At 37.6% G+C, this 18,860-nt stretch overlaps 3 protein-coding genes across 13 annotated transcripts in view; 2 read left to right on the top strand and 1 right to left on the bottom strand.

Annotated features, from left to right (window-relative positions):
* The window catches only part of LOC142972305 (guanine nucleotide exchange factor DBS-like), a 76,421-nt gene extending 72,350 nt beyond the window's left edge, over positions 1-4,071 (top strand). For 8 of the 11 annotated variants that reach the window (XM_076113298.1, XM_076113334.1, XM_076113344.1 and 5 more), the window contains 4 exons: positions 14-219; positions 434-605; positions 3,537-3,669; positions 3,841-4,071. In XM_076113298.1, the coding sequence (XP_075969413.1) occupies positions 14-219; positions 434-605; positions 3,537-3,669; positions 3,841-3,938 (609 nt within the window). In that variant the 3' untranslated portion in view covers positions 3,939-4,071. Of the gene's footprint in view, positions 1-13; positions 220-433; positions 606-1,039; positions 1,069-1,613; positions 1,865-3,536; positions 3,670-3,840 lie in introns of those variants that run through there. The other 3 variants (XR_012959452.1, XR_012959449.1, XM_076113367.1) reach the window with 3 other exon arrangements.
* A 3,016-nt stretch (positions 4,072-7,087) lies between these two features.
* On the bottom strand, positions 7,088-8,649 carry Ak2 (Adenylate kinase 2). Its single transcript, XM_076113403.1, has 4 exons — positions 8,506-8,649; positions 8,254-8,388; positions 7,832-8,068; positions 7,088-7,627 (listed from the first exon to the last, which is right to left on the bottom strand). Exons 2-4 carry the CDS (start codon positions 8,353-8,355, stop codon positions 7,238-7,240), a joined length of 729 nt encoding a protein of 242 aa, XP_075969518.1. The 5' UTR covers positions 8,356-8,388; positions 8,506-8,649; the 3' UTR covers positions 7,088-7,237.
* Positions 8,650-9,056: 407 nt separating this feature from the next.
* Positions 9,057-18,083, top strand: Nup188 (nuclear pore complex protein Nup188). Its single transcript, XM_076113287.1, has 16 exons — positions 9,057-9,190; positions 9,267-9,480; positions 9,562-10,166; positions 10,406-10,526; positions 10,616-10,729; positions 10,876-11,175; positions 11,325-11,833; positions 12,029-12,209; positions 12,504-12,771; positions 13,144-13,436; positions 13,667-13,975; positions 14,225-15,640; positions 15,719-15,840; positions 15,919-16,135; positions 17,024-17,230; positions 17,359-18,083. The coding sequence occupies exons 1-16, from the start codon at positions 9,171-9,173 to the stop codon at positions 17,956-17,958; spliced, it is 5,496 nt and encodes a 1,831-aa protein (XP_075969402.1). The 5' UTR covers positions 9,057-9,170; the 3' UTR covers positions 17,959-18,083.
* The last annotated feature ends 777 nt before the right edge of the window (positions 18,084-18,860 follow it).

The following is an 18,860-nucleotide window of genomic DNA, read 5'->3' as shown; positions in this document are numbered from 1 at the left end:
TGTGGTGTGTCAGATGTCGCAGATCGGTCTGACGGAGTCGGTGAAGGGCGACGTGCGCAAGTTCGAGGTGTGGCGCCAGGGCCGCGCCGAGGTGCACACGCTCACGGCCGCCAGCGCCGACGTCAAGCGCGCCTGGGTGGAGCGCATCAAGCGCGTGCTGCTCGACCAGCTCAACGAGCTCAAGGGCGAGCGCGTGCGCCAGTACGAGAAGCAGCACCGGTACGGACCTTCCCTCCTACAACTATGTTGTTTAATAAGTTACACGTTTATTATCCGATCTGTATTGTACTCGACTAACGTGGAGGATTGCAAGTTCCAATTCCTCTGTCGTTTCCTTTAGCAGTAATTCTGCGATTTCGATGGGATCGCCCATTTTGTGATGAATGAACCTCGAAAATATATTAAACGCGACACACGTCGCTCGATTTCGCAGGACGTTAATCCAAACGAGTTCGTGGGACCTGGGCCCGCCGGGCACGCAGAGCTCGCGGCCGGTGGCGGCGCCCGCCAACCCCACGCGCACGGCGTCGTGCGACACCCACGACGAGCCGTGCTGGTCCACCGACCCCTCCGACGACGACGACGACGAGCCCGACCAGCCGCCGGTATGTCGCGCCGCACCCGACCTGCTCGCCTTACCTGGCCGACCTCCGAGTTTGCTCGACTGAGTGTCGCAAAAAATGTCACAGTCTCGGTTTCACTTTTTAAGCCAACTATTTTCTCAGTCGATCGATATTCGGAAGTGATCGAAAGTAACATTTTTCGTTATTGTGTCTAAATATTAATAAATAAATAATATAACTACCCGTTTAAACTAGAAGTATCTCTGTAGGATTATTTTTCATTTGAGATCATCTCGAATCTGTTGGTATAAAGTGTGCTTACTTGACGATTTATGTTCCTTATCTCTAATTCCGATTAAAATGTTAGTCAGGTCGAAATGTCTACTAACATAAGACTGTAGTAACGCTTACTGTCGGGGTAGCTTTACTAAAACGTGGGTCACTAAAATTAATGCCGACTAATTTTGGGTTTGCAGTGTTGAGTGAAGTGAAACCCACTCTTTATGTAAGTGTAAAGTGTATTTTTAAAGGAATGCGGGCTGAATAGTCACGGGTAGCGCATGACTACGCTGGCAACCCCACGCACATGATGCTTCCCGAATACATTCTAACGAGTCGAGGATACGGGGTCCCGACGCTGGGTCCAAACGGTGGCAGAAATTCGCATCGCTAGAGAATTTGCAGTATCTGCTTAATTAGATTTAGACATGTAAATACTACAAATTCTCGATGTATTAAATTCTCATAACGTCCTATCCTAGTCCAATAGGTTTCACGCCCTCACAGCATAATAAATTAAGTTAGCCATCATCGCTTTTAGTTCCTTTTATTAAATAATAATTTAGCCACACTAGCACAGAGAATTTATGAATTTAGTTGTGCACGGTCCACGTGGCACCTCACCAGTTACTGACCACTCGATCTTTGGAGGTGTACGACTGTACAATCTGTACATATACTTAGCAGGCTCTGCAAGGACGCCATGCGCCATCTTGTCGAGCGCCGTGCTGATGAAATGGCCGCCATGCTCTAAGTTGTGTTGTTCAACAGGTGACGGAGGCCGTCGGTCTCAACGGTACCATACACAGAATGGTACAGTTCTTTTCTGTGGCGGGCTCCGCACAAGCCACATCCACGTTTTACGTGTCACAGTACTGAATATAATAAACGTTTACGAGCATACAGCCAAGTAGAGGCTTTGTACATAATGAAAAGAGACTGAGTTTATATCCAAAGCTTAAAATATCTAACCAAAGAGAACGTGGATATTTCGGTTGTATTCGCTGAACATTAACTATCGTGTAAGTCATGTTTTGTTTGTTATGTCACTCATTGTCAGTGTGCTTATTGGTTTTTATGTTCAATATGCGCTTGCTTCGATAAATGTTATATCTACATCAATGTCGATGAATATTATTATTTTTATCTTTGTATTACAATATCATGAAACATTTAGCGGCCACACACTGTATATTATATAATACTTATCATTATAATATATCTTCCTTATTCTATGTTACGTAAATATATTCGCTTGATATCAATTCCGAAATTAATTATCTGCACCAAATAAGGTAGGCACCAAACTTAGTGCAGTCTTCCGTGGTTATAATATCTATAATGTGAGCGAATCTTATTCTACTTACTTTTAGTTTATTGATTGTTGTAAATATAAATTTAATATATAACTGAGTGTACGAAACGAAGATAAGAAGATATTAACCGTGATCGGACACCGCTCAGCACGGCATCACAGCTTGCATCATTCACTGACCACCGCTTTGGACGTGCAATCTAGCTTAAAATGTTTTCGTTTTACTTGAGTGTGACACAGTCTAAGTATTAATTAAACAATATCTATATGGTCAATGATCCATATTATGAAAATTCAGCATTCATTAATTTATTAACGTCCTACCCGCGCTGTCTAGATTTAAAAGATAAAAATAAACAAAATATTATTGGATCACTGGTAAGCTGCAAAAATATTTTCACAATTTATTACTTATCTACAGATAGATGTCGTTATCCCACGCACTTTGAATGTTACCTGTTTACTTTTGTGAGATGTTGAATGCCCATAATATTATCATTGATGACTAAAGTTTCCGATATTTTGCACTGGTATCTACTGGACTTCTGGACGTGAAACGATCAACACAATATTATCTAAGTGTTTAGTGTGACCTATATTTTACTTGAATACTATCTATAACTAAATATATATGTAAAATATATTATAAGAAACAACTATTAACGTTATGTTATATCTATCTTCTTAAATATCTTATGTAACTATAATTTATGTGGTATTATCAATCTATAACTACTATTTACATAACAACGATAAACATAGAGACTATTCGATGTTATATTCTAACAAATTGCTTTACTAACATGCATGGTCTGGTGAAACGCCAAACTAATAGATGGAAGTGCAAAAAGGATACTTTTTGCATTATTTTAACTTTAATGCATGTTTGTGTTTTGAGAGCTGAGTCGGATTGCGACAAATACCTAGTCCTACACAATTTCGTTACTAGGTATTTGTCGTCAATAAGACTAAGCTCAGTTTGGCCAATGGTGAAGGAATGCATGTCTCGATGTACAGGGTGAATGGTGTGTTTACTACAAACGCTACAATTTCATTCTACTGCTAGAGATACAGTACACAATACACATAAACATATCCTATAATTAAAATTAAGATTTAAACAAATCAACCGATTAAAACTAGATTGGGAAAACAAAAATTCATACTTACATCTTTACTCTCAGAGTCTGTTAAGTAACACGAGCAAAACCGTATCAGTAAATCATTTAAATATTATTAAGGGTTACTTTTCGATATAGAGCCTAACGGTCGTTCGCTCGTGTTCTTTAAACTCTGTAACATCACAGTAGGAACAGTAACAGTATCAAAGGAGGAATGAAGTAGAGAGCGTCGTGTATAGAGTCATGTGTGTGGTACAGGCGGTGGGGTGTGCGCTGGTGGCGCTGTCGGACTACACGGCGGTGGGGCCCAGCGAGGTGTCGCTGCGGGAGGGCCAGCACGCCGAGCTGCTCAAGGTCGGCTGCGCCGGCTGGTGGTACGTGCGGCTCGCCGGTACGTACTGTATACACTTTATCATCCCTTCACCGGCTTTAAAATAGTTAACAACGGACGACCCACCAAAAATTAATTATTTTCATACAGAAATGCTGACTATCAATATGTATGTTACGTAAATGTGTTTTGATAAAGCATATTTTTTAAACTTTGTCGTGTATATTCCAGGCGGCCACGGCGAGGGCTGGGCCCCGGCGGCGTACCTGGACCAGCGCAAGACGTCGCGCTCGTCGTCGCGCTCGCACGACCGCCTGCACGAGCACTGAGCGGCGCGCGGTACAGTGCCGTGCAGCGAGCACTGTGCGGTACCGTGCGCTGTACACTGTACTGTGACTGTCACAAACCGCAGTTGGTTACGCCGCCCTACTCCCACGTGTCGGCTACATACACCGACAGATCGTTAGCGTTGTCCTCCCACGTGTCCGACCGCCCACTCGGTTAACGAGAGTATGGTTGAAGGACCTGTCCGTCAAATAACCTGGAAATATTTTGTATAAACGAAGTGCCTCAGATAGTCTTCTTCGTGATCGTGTTCAGTTCGAACGTCGAGAAGGGTGTAGATATATTAAAGATGTTTCCCAGCACCAGTAGCGAACACCCCGGAACCCCACTTGTTAATATTTTTCATTGTATGTAAATGTTGTTCTAAAAAGCTTTATTGTAAATTAGTTTTAGCCATAAACGTGTTGTCGTTACGATTATCCAAAGCTATATATAGTGGCGTAGGACGTTGTTAAGTAGCTGTGACTGGTATCGTATCATTTCTGTATATAATCTACGTTTATTTTTTTAACTGTAGTTATTTATTTGATGATAGTTGAGCTTTCGGTGTTCATTCGTGTTTACGTCTCAATTTTCCATGACAGAACCTTGTAGTTGGTACACTTCCCCGCTTAGGGACTTGGTGTCTTTTTAAACAATGTTTCATCAGTGGCGAGCCACATCTAGTTTATACAATCGATCGTTTTCATATCATTTGTTATCGTCATATCTCAGTATATTTCTACCATTGGTCATTAAACACGCGTTGAAATATCAAAATAAAATTTAATGACAAATGTACTACTTTGAGTATTACATTATAATGTGTTTAGCTAGTCGGCGTGAATTATTTGTTATGATCGCGTAAATTCATATACTTACTATCAATTTAATTAGCATATCATGAAGTTTCATTGCTTGTTTTTGAATTATACATCATAATATTTTACACTTGTTTCGCCACAGTAACTGTGTCTTATCGTTGTATTATGTAAAGTCATCCTACGAATTGTATAATGTTCTTTTGTATAAAATTACGTTTATACTTATTGAAAATGATCACAAATACACTGAATCGGTCCTTTTATTTTGTGTTTTATTTCATTCCTTTATGTTGCTTATTACCATTCTCATTACTCCAAATTCAAACATTCATTAGAATACCCACATGACTACTTAACATTCGGTGTAGCAAAATTTCACTTAGCCCTGAAATTATCGCTGAACGAATCTAGTAATTGGAAAAATAGAACTGGAGTTGTAACAGGCTTCCTTAATTTAATTAAAAGTAAAACTTTTAAAAATAGATAGGTAATGTTATACACTAGCCACAATATGTATTCTTAATTTAGAGCTATTATTGTGGTGTATTTGGAAAATACCTGTGTATTTATTGGACATTGTTCAAGTCCACAGCTAATTCGTGTATATGTATTTAAGTTTTAACTGTACCTATCACTTTTAAAATATTCCCTTGGTAAAATATATAGGACATTTCAAGCTATTAAAAGTGCAAATGTTATAAACGGCTGTGAAATATCCAGTGATGAATTTTATAAAAGTTTTAACTATAATTTACCTACTCCTATTTGTAACTAGAATAGATTGAACCTCAAATAATAATGTTGTACCTATAATAACTAGAGTAGCAGGGTTTCCTATTTTATCAAATCAAACTACGACGTGGTATTATTTGATGTTAACACTTTTGATAATACAGAATTTTACACCATCATTAAAGTTACATGGTTATATACACATGACTTAAAACAAATGAAATAGGGAACCCTGTACTGAATACTTTTAGAAATTTCATGTTCGTGTTACGGATCACTAGAGTAGATAGTTGTAGCATGGTATTGAGAATTCTCTCCCGGTTCGACACATTACAGTAAGTAACAACATTTTATACTATCTTTATATCGACGTAGAGTAGACTATACATTATGTAGCGTGCACAAAAACCAATTATGAACAATAAGCGAGTTGGGTCGTATCCAATTTATTTTCATTACATTGAATACTAGAGAAACTGGAGCAAGTGGAAGGGGTCCAGGTAGTATTGAACTCAATAGTTAACTGGAACTTCCACCAGGATACTTTTGTCGGATGTCTGGTCGACCATTTATTCTTCATCACTATTATATTCTGCTTTCCCGTCGTTGTTTTTTGTGCACATTAATACTATTCCGACAAGTTGTCATGACCTCACAAGATATAGCAGTTTCTAAATTATTTTGTAACTACGTAATAGATAGAAAAGATCTTAGAGTAGCATTTAGAAAAATACAGTTTACCTATGATATAGAATAACTCCGATGTTACAATAGTAAATGAAAATGTTCGATATACCTTAATCGTATAGGTTACAGAAAGTTTAGTCGCTATAAATCAAACTTCTTCATAAAGCCCGCCGGCTTAACTAACAGAGTACGAGAAACTGATTGCAGATTAATCATTTTCTCTTATTTTGTTTCGTCAAGGAAGAGAATTTGTGTAACACCTAATGATGATCATCAAAGCAATGATCAAACAGACGATGGGTAGTTATCTAATATGTATCATGATGCTACTTTTGTACCTGTACGAAATATATAAAAGAAAAAAGTACTTATAATAGTCTTATCATTCAATCTTTGCAATTATTGTATCTACTAATATTAAAGGAATGTTTGATGTTTATATACCACTATTACTCATAAATCTAAGATATTCAACCTAAAAAAATCGTTAGTCATATTATCCAGAATACCCAAATGAAAATGGATTCTATTATAACCATATATTATTATGATGGCTTGTGGTATCTCTACTTATTTGGTACTATGTATGAATTTAGCCTTTCTTCGAGCTTATTATCTTGAATAACTGTGAAGTGACGCGTCTGAACCACTATGTTAATGGAAATAAATTTCTCAAACCCAAAAGTGTTTTCATTGCATCATAACCTAATGTCCTATAGGCTAGTAGTACCAATGAGCTTGTTTATAACATTTACATCTAAATTAAAGAAACAGTCTTATCACTATTATGTAAACTACATAAATTCTTATCAATTTAGGTAAGTAGTTAAGCAATAGATAGAGCACTAAAGTTTTGGTTTACACTTGATAAAAAGCTATATTGCACAAGAGCAATTAATCAAACAAGTATATCCATGATTCCAGTCCACTGTATTTGTTCAAGAAAAATATTCTCTAAAATAGGTATAAGTTTCACAGTAGCATAACAAAACAATGACAGTTATCAAAAAACTGCAATATGGAAATAAGATTTGTACAAAACATTTTCTTATAATACTAAGTTACTGGGCCGCTCTTTCCCTGCTAAAGATTCTACTTTTGAAGATGTTGTCAATCTTACTGAAAACCTGCTCTGCAGGACTTGCAGCATCTACTCTCCAGTGGAGACCTTTCCTCATGTAATAATCCACAAGAGGTACAGTTTGTGCATGATATGTAGCTAGGCGCTTCTTCAAGGCATCAACATTGTCATCAGACCTTTTCACTAAGGGTTCTCCAGTTACATCATCAGTCATGGGTTTCTTGGGTGGGTGGAACTCTTCATGATAACTACGTCCACTGGACGGATGAATCAATCTTCCTGTAATCCTGCGTACTAGGAGGCTGTCCTGAATGCCAAACTCGATGACAGCATCAAGTTCAGTTTTTCTTTTAGCCAATAAGTCATCCAACTGTAATAAAGAAATGTTCAAGTAAGCAAAAAGTTTATATATACATAATATCCAAAACTGTTGTTTTTACATGGAGATTGATAAAAGTAATTAACACTTGTAGGTATCTTGTGATAAATCAAAAAGATAAAAATGATAGTAAAACAGACTTACATTCTATGTGATTAGATGCAAGTTATGTAAAAACACTCCAAAATTACTTACCTTCTCTGCTTGGACAACAGTTCTAGGAAAGCCATCTAGAAGAAATCCATTTTTACATTCAGGCTGATCGAGATTCTTGTCAATCATGTCTACAACCATCTCATCTGATACCAGCTTGCCCTCATCCATGACCTTCTTGAGTCTGCGTCCCAGCTCAGAGCCTGACGCAACTTCTCCGCGAAGCATATCGCCAGTGGATAAGTGGCACACACAATATTTTTCTTTTAGAAGTGGAGCCTGCAACAGCATTTAAAAGTTGATCAAACAACTTGTAAAACTAAATGCATTAATAAAAATATATACGAAATTATACCTAACCCTACAAATCAAAGGTACCTGTAAATGTTGATTTTTTTTTATACAGACTATAGAATAATAAATTAACTGTAAGTGCTAAAGGTCAAAGATCACTTATGTCTTACCTGAGTACCTTTGCCGGATCCTGGGGGTCCGAGGAGTACTGCCCTGATGCCGGTAGGGTCATCTTCGGGCTTAGGCTTAACCGCAGTTGCCGCTGGTGCCATTTGGCCGATTTATCAAGCACCGGAGGTGTATAGCTATAACCAACAAATTTAAAAGTTATATAAATGAAACCTAATTTAAGCGTACGTCCAGAGTGAAAGCATCACGTGCACTGTCTATAAGCTAAATTAGTATATATAGTAAGTACCAACCAAATTAAAAATGATAAAACGAAGAGAATCTGACGACCCTCATGTGGTGACGTCGGTCGATAAATGTCAACAAATGTCAATGAAATAATAATAAACACGTTATGTCGCTAAACTGTGAAACTAAACTGATTGATGACTAAATATACTAATCTACATAATTACAGCCAAAAATTTAGTTATTACCTATACTGTAGTTAGGCAACACCTTATTTTTTAAATTTAATTGTAGTAAACTATGTTTAAATATTAATATCTACCTAAAAAACATTAAATAACTGCAAAAACATAACGCAAATTAAAACGTTTTTAACGTCGTCTAAATAATAATTTAGGTGTATATTTTGTCCTTTAATTTGAAACTTCATTTTCTATTTTTTTAGAAATTTTAACCAATTCAGCTGTGATATATATTTATAACTGTGGATTAATTCTTATTATATTTATTGAAAAGATCATAATAAAATTATATTTGAAGAAACATTGCATTACACTCCGGAACGTTTTCTTGGCCAAAATGTCAAATGGTTTCAATCAAAATCAACATATTGACAATGAAATGACGGTTTGATCCTGTTGTAACCTAAAAATGTGATGGCGGTAAATAAATCTTAATAAAATAAGGATAAAGCCTGCTGTATGTTTAATACGAGTGTTATTTCGCAGTCATGGATTCAACTACTATTAGGTTTGTGTTAATACAACTTACTATGTCTTGGGATTTTCAAATTTTCACATAATGAAGTTTGTTGATATTTTTGTAGCTATTGGAAGCGACTTTGGCGTTGGACTACATCAGAGAGTTTGTCCAAAAAAGAGTTAGATACCGTTTTAGGTAAGAAAGAAGTCGTAGAAGGTTTGAAGCAAGGGCTAGCAAGTTATAAACCACACAATTCTGCAAGTTTTGCACAGCTACAAAGTAAGCATGCTGATCAAACCAAATTGTTGGCTGTGGTGCAAACGTTACAAAATTATATTGTGAGTATAAATGCAATTTTCTGCATCCGTTTTGTTGAATTTATAATCACTTTTCTAATTTATCATCTTTTCTCATTGTAGGATGTTGATTGTTTTCAAATATGGGAGATAATAAAGAACTATTTATGTGATATATCATACGGAACTCCAGCGAACGCCCTCAAAAATGTAGCCTTTGTTGATACAAGACCTGTGTTCCTGCTACCTAATGTGTGGACCTTTTACTATGCCGAGAGATTGTTCCTGCTCAAGTTACTACAGTACATGATACAATTTAAAAATGATCCTAGCCATAAGCATCAAGAGCAGTTCAAGAAGATTATAGATGATATAGGAATACCTGCCTTAAAAACCTCATTGCTGTCACAGTTTGAGAAGTTATTGAATACAGTGCCTCCTCCAAGGAAAATACAGAATGATTTTGGTAATGAGAACATCAGACAAGATTGGGCCGACTGCAATATGAGAGAGCAGTTGGCTATACTACAGATAATACTGCACTTAGCTAATGAGGAGGCATTTTCTGATGCTGAGTTTAAGAAGTTGTTCACATTATTCAGAAAGCATGGGTTTGGTAAGAACCAGGGTTATGGTGAACTGTTAGAAGAGAGACATAGAGAAGGCTGTATGAGGATTATGTACATGGAAGTGTGTATATTTATGGTGCTTGCTGATGGCAAGAAAATGTAAGTCTCTTTTATATTTAGACAAAAATAACACATTTAAGTGTTATTGGTTTGTGTTATTTGTTAAGTGATAATATAGTATTAAAACCCAAAAAAATAAATAGAAGAAGATATCTGTAAAAAACCAATGTCATTATCTTTTGCTGATATAGAGTAGCAAATATATTCAAGAAGTTCCTGTAAGGTTTGTATATACGCAATTGTAGTGTAATTCAAGGATTGTTACTTGTATATTTCAGTAAAAGCTTGTCATCATGGATAGACAACACAAAGGATGTAGTAGAGACTGAGCTCTCTAAACTACAGATGAATGCAGAACACAGTGTTATGCTTATTACTTGGATGATGCTTACACTACAGGTAATAATAATAAAATACATATTTTAGCTGCCTGAAAAAAAGCGAAATTCTGAAAACTATTCTTCATTAATCTATTTTTATAATTGTAGAGTGAAAAACATGTGAAACTATTTGAAAGCCAATACCAACATTATGGTGCTACTGCAATAAGGATGCAAGTATTTGAGTTTCTACAACAAATGCTCAAAAGCTCTGTATTTTCTGTAAGTATTATTTAATTTTCATGGACAAACTATGTTTAAAATATTTAAGTACATAATATTGTATGTACTAAAATTCGAAAACTGTTTTATTGAAACAATTGGGGTATTTTTAAAATTTAATAATAAGCTGTTATGTAATGTTTCAGGATAAATCTAAATGTGCCTTTATTGCTCAAGAAAGAGTATTCCACCTTCTAAATCAGCTGTGTGACAAATTCGACGGCGACGGTACTATTAGCCACCAGCCTGGTGTTATGCAACTGTGTGCTGACCTCCTTACTACCCCTGAAATAAATGCAAAGTTCTGGGAACTTCACCAAAGAGATGACAATTTCGGCGTCGTGTCTCTATGGAATACGGGACTTGAATACTTTCCTTTTAATTTTACTGCTCTGTCTACTTTAGCCGCGGGTTTAGCGGAAGGCGGGAAATCTAGTGTAAGGAATGTAAGTATAAAAATACTGATATAGATACAAGTTTTAAGATGTTTAAGATGTCCTATGACCACCATTAATACATGTTTCTATTGGTCTCTCATAAAGATTTTTTATTGCTATGATCAATTTTAATTTTAAATCTTTATCTCTCTTTACAGCTTCTAGCAGAACTGAAAAACCTTCCAGTATACACAGAAATATACAAACCCACAGCAGTTCCTATAATGTCTTTACAAGCCGACGATGCAATCATAGGCAGAGAGTACTATCCTCTCGGAGACCCTTCATATCGCATCGAAGTGGGCTCAAAGGCTACGATAATGGAACGAAAAGAGGCTACGATGATACACTTTAGAACGCCTTATTGTTATTGGACTGTATTCAACAGTGAAATAGAGAAAGCACTGGATAGAAAACAGCATCATCAACATAATATAAGTAGTACTTTGCAAAGAATTTATGAAGGGACTAAAGTTTTGAAAGGTGTGCTCAAAGCGTTAGTTCATGATAGAGAGATTCCGAAGACGTTGGTGGGTCCGAGTGAGGGGGTGTTTGATGTGTTAGTGAGGTTTTTGAGGACAGACGCGCCGCCGCTGCCGCTGCTGGTGGAATGTGTCGGCGTGTGTACTGCTTTGGTGCCCGTGTTTCCTAAGGAAATTCATTTAAGGTGTGTTAAAAATGTTTTTCTTATATCTATAAATCACTAGATAAAGATTAATCGGTATGCAATTTTTTTGGGGTTTTCTATTAAAAAACAGTTTTTCCCCTGTTATGTTAGCTGGAAATATGTTATCGTCACTACGTAATAGGTCAATTGTATGTAAAAAAGGTCACTTCAACTAATTTATGATGATTTTTTCAGATTAATAAACACAGGGCTACTTCCTCGCATAATAAACCAGAAGCTGTCCCACATTGAATACGCGAACGGAACATCGTTTGACTCTGCGGCAGTCGGCTCATACCTAGTCACTATCGAACAACCAAATGGCACTTACAACTTTCTAGGAGCTTATATTGACTTACTTTGTGCTTTCCATGAGGTTTGTAATAAAATTTTGATGCCTATACAATACACAAGCACTTATGCCTTCTTTTAGCCTAGTTAAACAACACAAGAATTTCCAATTTTGGATAACATTTTAAAGATCACAAGCCAAGCAAATACCGAAATAATTTTGAAGTTTGTAATGAGTAGTAATTTAGTTAATTTTCGTTCTTTATGACTTTGATATTATGTAATACCTGATACAGACAGTTTAACGCTCAGTGATATTAGCAAAAGACTGCGTAACTTGGCATATAACCATATTTCTACTTATATTTTCTTTTTCCAGATATCAAACGACGACCGCATAACAACAGAAATAATCCTTCCCGGTCTAATCCTGATTCTCCGCGAAGTATTTCCGAACGTGTACGGTTGGCGTTACAGCAACAGTCGCGAACGTCGCAACATGATACAGCGTTGCGCGTCGTTCCTCACGCTCGTGTTGCAGGACGTGAAGCGAAGTACGCCCGGCAACACGTTGCTGAAACAAACTTGTGTTTATAGTCTGTTGCACACTGAGAACGCGCTTGAATTGTTGAAACTGATTTCTATTGGTGAGTTTCATAACACAATTTATTGTTACTGAATTCAAACAAAATATGAAACAATCTTACAATGTCCTTAGTTGAAATTTCAAAGTTATACAATACATGCTGTCTTACTAACGTCACGTAAGCCTCGATTAGCTAAACATTGTTTTTCCTTTTTCACTATCATATGGTTTCAAAATCGAAGGTGCCAAAACAGTGTAACTATTCAGAGCTTACGTGATTCTGATAAGTACCTACTATTAATCTATAATGCGCCTATATGTCTATTCTTATGTACCTGAAGAAATTCCCATTCGGGTTTATTATATCCATGCTGAGTTACATTTAACAATGCACAGCGATCCGTGATAATAACATAACGTTTAATTTATTCAGGAAACGAACAATTAGAAAGTGTAATACGCAACGAAACGAACTGGATATCGGGAACAGGTTCCCAGTATATATCAACGATACAACGTTGTGTGGCCCTTGTTATATTCGCTCTAAGACTCAAGAGTATGGTGACCGATGCCAATGAAGTCACGCCGCTAGAACATCTTATATTCGCACAGAATAAACAGAAGGACTCGTTGAAAGTAGTGCCTAAAGTAACCAGTTATATCAATCACGCGTTCAATAAAGGACTGCCGGTGTTGTGCTGTAGGTTACTGAAGAGGTTTGCTGATGTAAGTACTGACTACGAGTTTAGTTAATAAAATAGTTGCTTAGTAAAATGTTAACTTGAATTCTACAGCAATATGGGTGTGAATAAATTCGGATTTGGGGGTAAATATTTGGTGGACAATAATTATTTATCATCAGATTAGAGTTATCCTACTTATACATTTTGAAATGTTTCTTTTTTTTATTATATGTTCATTCCTAGAGAAAAGTTCTAAACTCTGAATTGTTCCAGGGGTTCCAAATGTCGCTATTCGCATCACTAGACATGACAGCATACCAAGTGCGAGTGATGTTCCTCGATCGATTACGAGACGAGTTCGAAACGACGGAACTTAAAGTTGCCATACTAGAATTCGTGGCAACATGCGTCGGCACACAGCCGGGGTTAACAGAGGCTTTCTTTATGATCAACCATGAAAAAGCTAAAGCCGAAGATAAGAAAGAAGAGAAGAAAGATGCTGTAGATAAAAAGAAAGAAACAGAAGATAGTTTTGAAGGGATTTTGGGATATATGGCTGATTATCTTGGCACTGTGAAATCGGTACGTAAACCAACATCGCTTTATAATTCATGTGACTTAAAAAAAGTGTGATGTACATTTTAATGTTATAAAAGAATACGCGTACACGCGTTTAACTTATAATGCCTGACCGTCGTCGCAGGTGTGCAAGCCGTGGTCGCAGGCTGCCTGAATCAGCCTTCAATTTGAAGATAATTCAGTCAGTTCAAAACATGCACCGCGAAATTTTTAAAGTTATTAGGTATATAAAATTTTTGTTTCTCTTTGCAGGATCCATCATTACTCCACAGTCCATTACTGTCTTGCATAATGGCACTATTCCATGCTCTATGGAAAAACAACATGCAAATTCTAGTGAAAAAATTACGTGAACACCCGAAATTCTGGGAACATCTTACTAGTCCATTGTTCAGTGATATACAACCAGGTCTTAGAACTTATGCACAAATATTCAACGTACTTGGTATAGAACTGTTTGTGTCCAGAGAGAAGTTAGAACCGAATTTAAAAGAAATGATTGAACAATTCTTCGATACGAATAAGAAACATTTAGACACGTGGATAGACTTTATTTTCTCGTTCAAAGGTAGAGATGAAGAGGATGAAATGGTCGACAAAGTGCCTGTGTGGTTAGGCCTTCTAACATCATGGAAGGATTTTATTACTATCTTCTGTAAATGCTTACCAATTAGTTTGAATATCGCACATAAAGCTAAAATGGTTGCGCCTTGCATGAATGCGCTACTAAACGGTTTAGACGAGTTGCAAGATGGCAGACTGGTTGTAATACTTTCGGAATTATACGTCATAATGCTGGCCAACTGGAAGGACGACTGCTTCGATAATAGAAAATCAAGTGCCAAACAAATCGACAATCTTCTCACAAATACAGCTATAGTTTACGAGTGTCTTCACCCAAGAGCGATCCGCGCGATACTATCAATATGTACTGTGGCTATCAGCAGCTTAGATTATGAGATAAAGGCTAACAGTGTGACCGCGCAAAGTATTATAAGATCCGTTACGAATATAAACAGTTTGGAACTGGAGAAACTGTTAGACGATATCAGAGATGAACCGAAGCCTGAGAAGAACGTGAACGGTCACACAATTAACGAGAATATTCCGCCCGTAGTACTATCCCTAGCGATGTTAGAACAATGTCTAGATTTATACGATGACATGTTCTCAGGATTGTCACAATGGTTCCAATCCAGTAGATTTATTAACAAGCTTCTATGTTGTCTGCAAACTTGTCTTCAGAATCGTCGACATTATCATACTTCTTTGGCAGCATTGCGGTGTTTGACTGCGTATGCTAGGGGTCCGTTTTCTAAAGATTTGTTAATGAGTGATGTGGACCAGTTCCTTTGGCTACAGTTACTACCGCCGAAGTTCGATGGAGGGTCAACTTGGAAGCCTGAAGAATGGTGGCGCGTTTACGCGTACAGTTTAGACTTTATATCAATGATGGTGATGAAACATGGTCAGTTCTTTGCTAGTGACGCTATTACTTTCGTCGGTGTTCACTTAGAGCATATGATCGAAGCAGTATTACTACCGAGACAGGTGTTTAATATCAACGCATTGAATCTGTGTGCGTCCACATTGAATTTGGTCGTCCAATTAGTGGAGTTTGAGTCGAGGTGGCGGATTCAGAATATCAATTCTTTAACTGGGATTATGGTAAGTATTGACAAACTATACACATAATTGATTGAAGTAAAATATTCTACATACTAACATTTATTATACCTATTACAGCGAAGTATTAGTGCGTGTCTGTATCAATCGGTGACGTTAATGTTACGCTCGCGTCGTTCTACCGATCCTGCACTACAGCCGCCTGAAGACGCTGGCGGACAAGCGCCTGTTGTTTTACACAAGTATGTATTACATTCAACAATAATTTTAAATTGAGTTGTGGTGGTGATATTAATACCTCAAATGGTTTTTTTCAACAGAACACTAGAGATCTTACACATGGCAACATTGTGCCTGCTGTCATTCAGTCCGGAATTACTATCGTTGCTGGCCGACCCGGGGTTGGACCTCGAGCGCTGGCAGCCACTCGTCGAGCTACACTTCGGCGCACCTAAAATCTCATATGAACCATTCCCACAACTCACTTTCGGGACCCTAGTAGCCGCGATCTGTTTGCTCACTAGATCACTCAATCACGTAAGTCGGAATCGGACCCTTCTTCTTTCGAGAATAACTCTGCCGTCGTAAATCTAAACACAGTAACTTCAAAATATGCGTTTTGAGAAAAACGCGGTTGAAGTTTAATGGTTAATTTTTGCTCGCATGAAGATACTAATTATTGTATATTATTTCATGCAACTTTTAATGTTAGTATATAGTTAAATCTTTGATTCTGTATATATATATCTAGTATATTATTATTGTATAAATAATAAAATTAGATAATGTGTTTTAAGCTGGGGTAATAATATAATATTTTTTTCTTTTTTATGTTACAACACGGTAACTCAACGGTTACTGTGTTGTAACCAAGTTTTACCTATTACTGTGTTGTAACTTTGTAAAGATATTAACATTAGGGGAATTACGACACAGTAAGTATGTACATACTGTGTTATAACTATGTTTCTTAGAAATACGTATAAAATCAGTAATACAGTAAATGAGATACTGTGATTTATTCAAGTATTTGTTGTTTATCTTTGAACAATATTTTATACGCAATCACAGTAACTGAAGAAGCCGTGTTATAATCAAGCAAAATCAAAAAAAAGTAAATCTATTCACGTTAAAAAAACACAGTTAGTAGTGAGATACTGTTATTTAATTTAAAATAACACAGATACTGTATTTTTTATTAAAAAAAATGTTTTTTTTGTAAAAGTACTGTGTTTTTATTTAATGTATTTCGGTAACTATCCATCGTACAAACAAACCGAAAACTTTCGCAAATAGCCCGCGGTCTCCTGATTCCAAAGAACTAAACAAACTATAAACACAGTAACTTAAGTACTGTGTTTACATTTACGACGGCAGAACTGTAGTTGTGACGAAACGTATTTATATTTCTATCGTGTCGTGCAGGCGTACCACGTGGAGGAGGTGGGCGGGTCGCGCTCGCCCCGCGCTCGGCGCCGCGCGTGCTCGTGCGGGTCGCCGGCGGCGGGCGAGCGGCGCGCCAACCGCAGCGAGTCGCTCACGTCCATCTCGTCGGCCGCCAGCCTGCCCGCGCTCGACGAGCGCCTCGTGGCCACCGCGCTCGACGCCACCGCCACGCTGCTCGCCTCGCAGGTCACGCACTTACTGACTATCGATTACTCTTAAAGCGGCGAAATTATACAACCAATATTCAATATGTTTTATGTAATGTGTTTATTTTGAAAAAGGGCAAGGTAGTTAACCTTCAATTTTCTTTGCAGGCTTTACTTGCAGTTCGCGATCCGAGCGTCCCGGCCCGCCACAAGCAGCTCATTCGCCGCGAATTGAGTTCGGAACTCACGATGTTCCACGACTTCGTGCGCAAGCGCATCCTGTGTGCGGCGCACGCGCGGCCCCACCTCGTGCGGAACAAGCTCGGCGCCTGGCCGCTCGGCGCCGACGAGGAGGAGACCAAACGCATCGAGGAAGCACGGAAGGAACGGAACCCCTTGTCCGAGGAGGACGACGACCGCTCCCTGCCGCCACCGCCGCCCCCCAAGCGAGCGTCCCACGACTCGATGCGCGAGTACATCCTGCGCAAGCACTACCTGGACAAGTGCGCGCAGACCCCCACGAAGGGGCCGCCCTCCCCGGTCTCCCACTCGACGCCTACTTCCGACAAGAAAAAGGAGCCCTCGAGAAGTTCCAAACGCGTCTCCTGGGCGGAAACGACGCGAGACAGCGACGAAAGTCTAGACAACTCGCTGCAGGAAATAGAACCTGTCTACTCGAATCTAACGGATGTGCACATCAATAGCGACGAAGACTATTTCCATTTTATGTCTGTCGTGTTTCTTTACATTTGTCAAACTGAGTTATAATTTTTTGTGATAGCTGTAAGTAAATAAATAAACTTTTTGGCATTTATGTGTTAACAACCTGTATACATTTTCCAGAACTTGTCAATCAATTTTATACTGAAATAAATGTGCCTGAATATCTGGTTTGTGTAACTTTTATTATAAGATACGAACAAAATTACCAAATGGTTTTCCTATGAAAATAAAATAGTATTATACAGCCATAACAGCATATTATTATTCCAAATAGCTAACGCCAACATAACGCAAAGCAGAAAACGGTCTTGGCTGGTGATTTACAGTAAAGCAGCAAGAGACAAGAGATACATATTATTTTTATTTAATCTGATGAATTTATTTCTAGGTTTCGGTCCTATATCACAGTTGTATAGCGTACATGTGGAAAGGTAAATTCGAGAACGATATCTCATATAATTATTATTCTAAAGAGGTGGGAAGCCAATGGCAGCGTCTATTACAGTAAAATACCTTTTCGGTATGTAGAAATAGGTACCACTTGGGCAATATTATCTACCTGACTAACAGATGACCAATATGTAGGTATTCTGGTATTACGACTTAAATGACTATGATAATATTGATGAACTATAGTCAATATTTTCTTTAATTAATCAATTAATAAAGCGCTCAAGGTGCAAAATAACTTATTAGGCAATATCAACCGAAGAAATAGTATTATTTAAATGCAAAGGAATGTACACAGTTACCATCACTGTAAGACAAAATCAGCTGATGTGTTGTACTTAAAAGTGAATAATTACGAATATTGTTGAAAGACGTAACCTAATATCGATTGGAATTTTGTTTAGCAGTAAAAAATCTAGGTTTATATTTTAAAATTACTTATAGTGTAGACGCGGCAAAATATTGTATGGTAGGTTTTAGTAGATTTAATAGTTTGA

The sequence above is a fragment of the Anticarsia gemmatalis genome, chromosome 1 (genome assembly GCF_050436995.1).
Source record: "Anticarsia gemmatalis isolate Benzon Research Colony breed Stoneville strain chromosome 1, ilAntGemm2 primary, whole genome shotgun sequence".
NCBI classification, from domain to species: domain Eukaryota; kingdom Metazoa; phylum Arthropoda; class Insecta; order Lepidoptera; family Erebidae; genus Anticarsia; species Anticarsia gemmatalis.
The sequence above is the reverse complement of the archived record's forward strand: the minus strand, read 5'-3'. Positions and strand labels throughout refer to the sequence as shown.

What these genes read in the sequence shown, in the direction of transcription:
- Nup188 (XM_076113287.1), top strand. Translation starts at nt 9,171, where the DNA reads ATGGATTCAACTACTATTAG. An exon ending in ATGGATTCAACTACTATTAG is followed by an intron (nt 9,191 to 9,266) that starts GTTTGTGTTAAT and finishes ATATTTTTGTAG; the next exon opens with CTATTGGAAGCGACTTTGGC. An exon ending in GGAAATCTAGTGTAAGGAAT is followed by an intron (nt 11,176 to 11,324) that starts GTAAGTATAAAA and finishes CTCTCTTTACAG; the next exon opens with CTTCTAGCAGAACTGAAAAA.
- Ak2 (XM_076113403.1), bottom strand. Translation starts at nt 8,355, where the DNA reads ATGGCACCAGCGGCAACTGCGGTTAAGCCTAAGCCCGAAGATGACCCT. An exon ending in GATCCGGCAAAGGTACTCAG is followed by an intron (nt 8,069 to 8,253) that starts GTAAGACATAAG and finishes ATGCTGTTGCAG; the next exon opens with GCTCCACTTCTAAAAGAAAA. An exon ending in CTGTTGTCCAAGCAGAGAAG is followed by an intron (nt 7,628 to 7,831) that starts GTAAGTAATTTT and finishes TCTTTATTACAG; the next exon opens with TTGGATGACTTATTGGCTAA.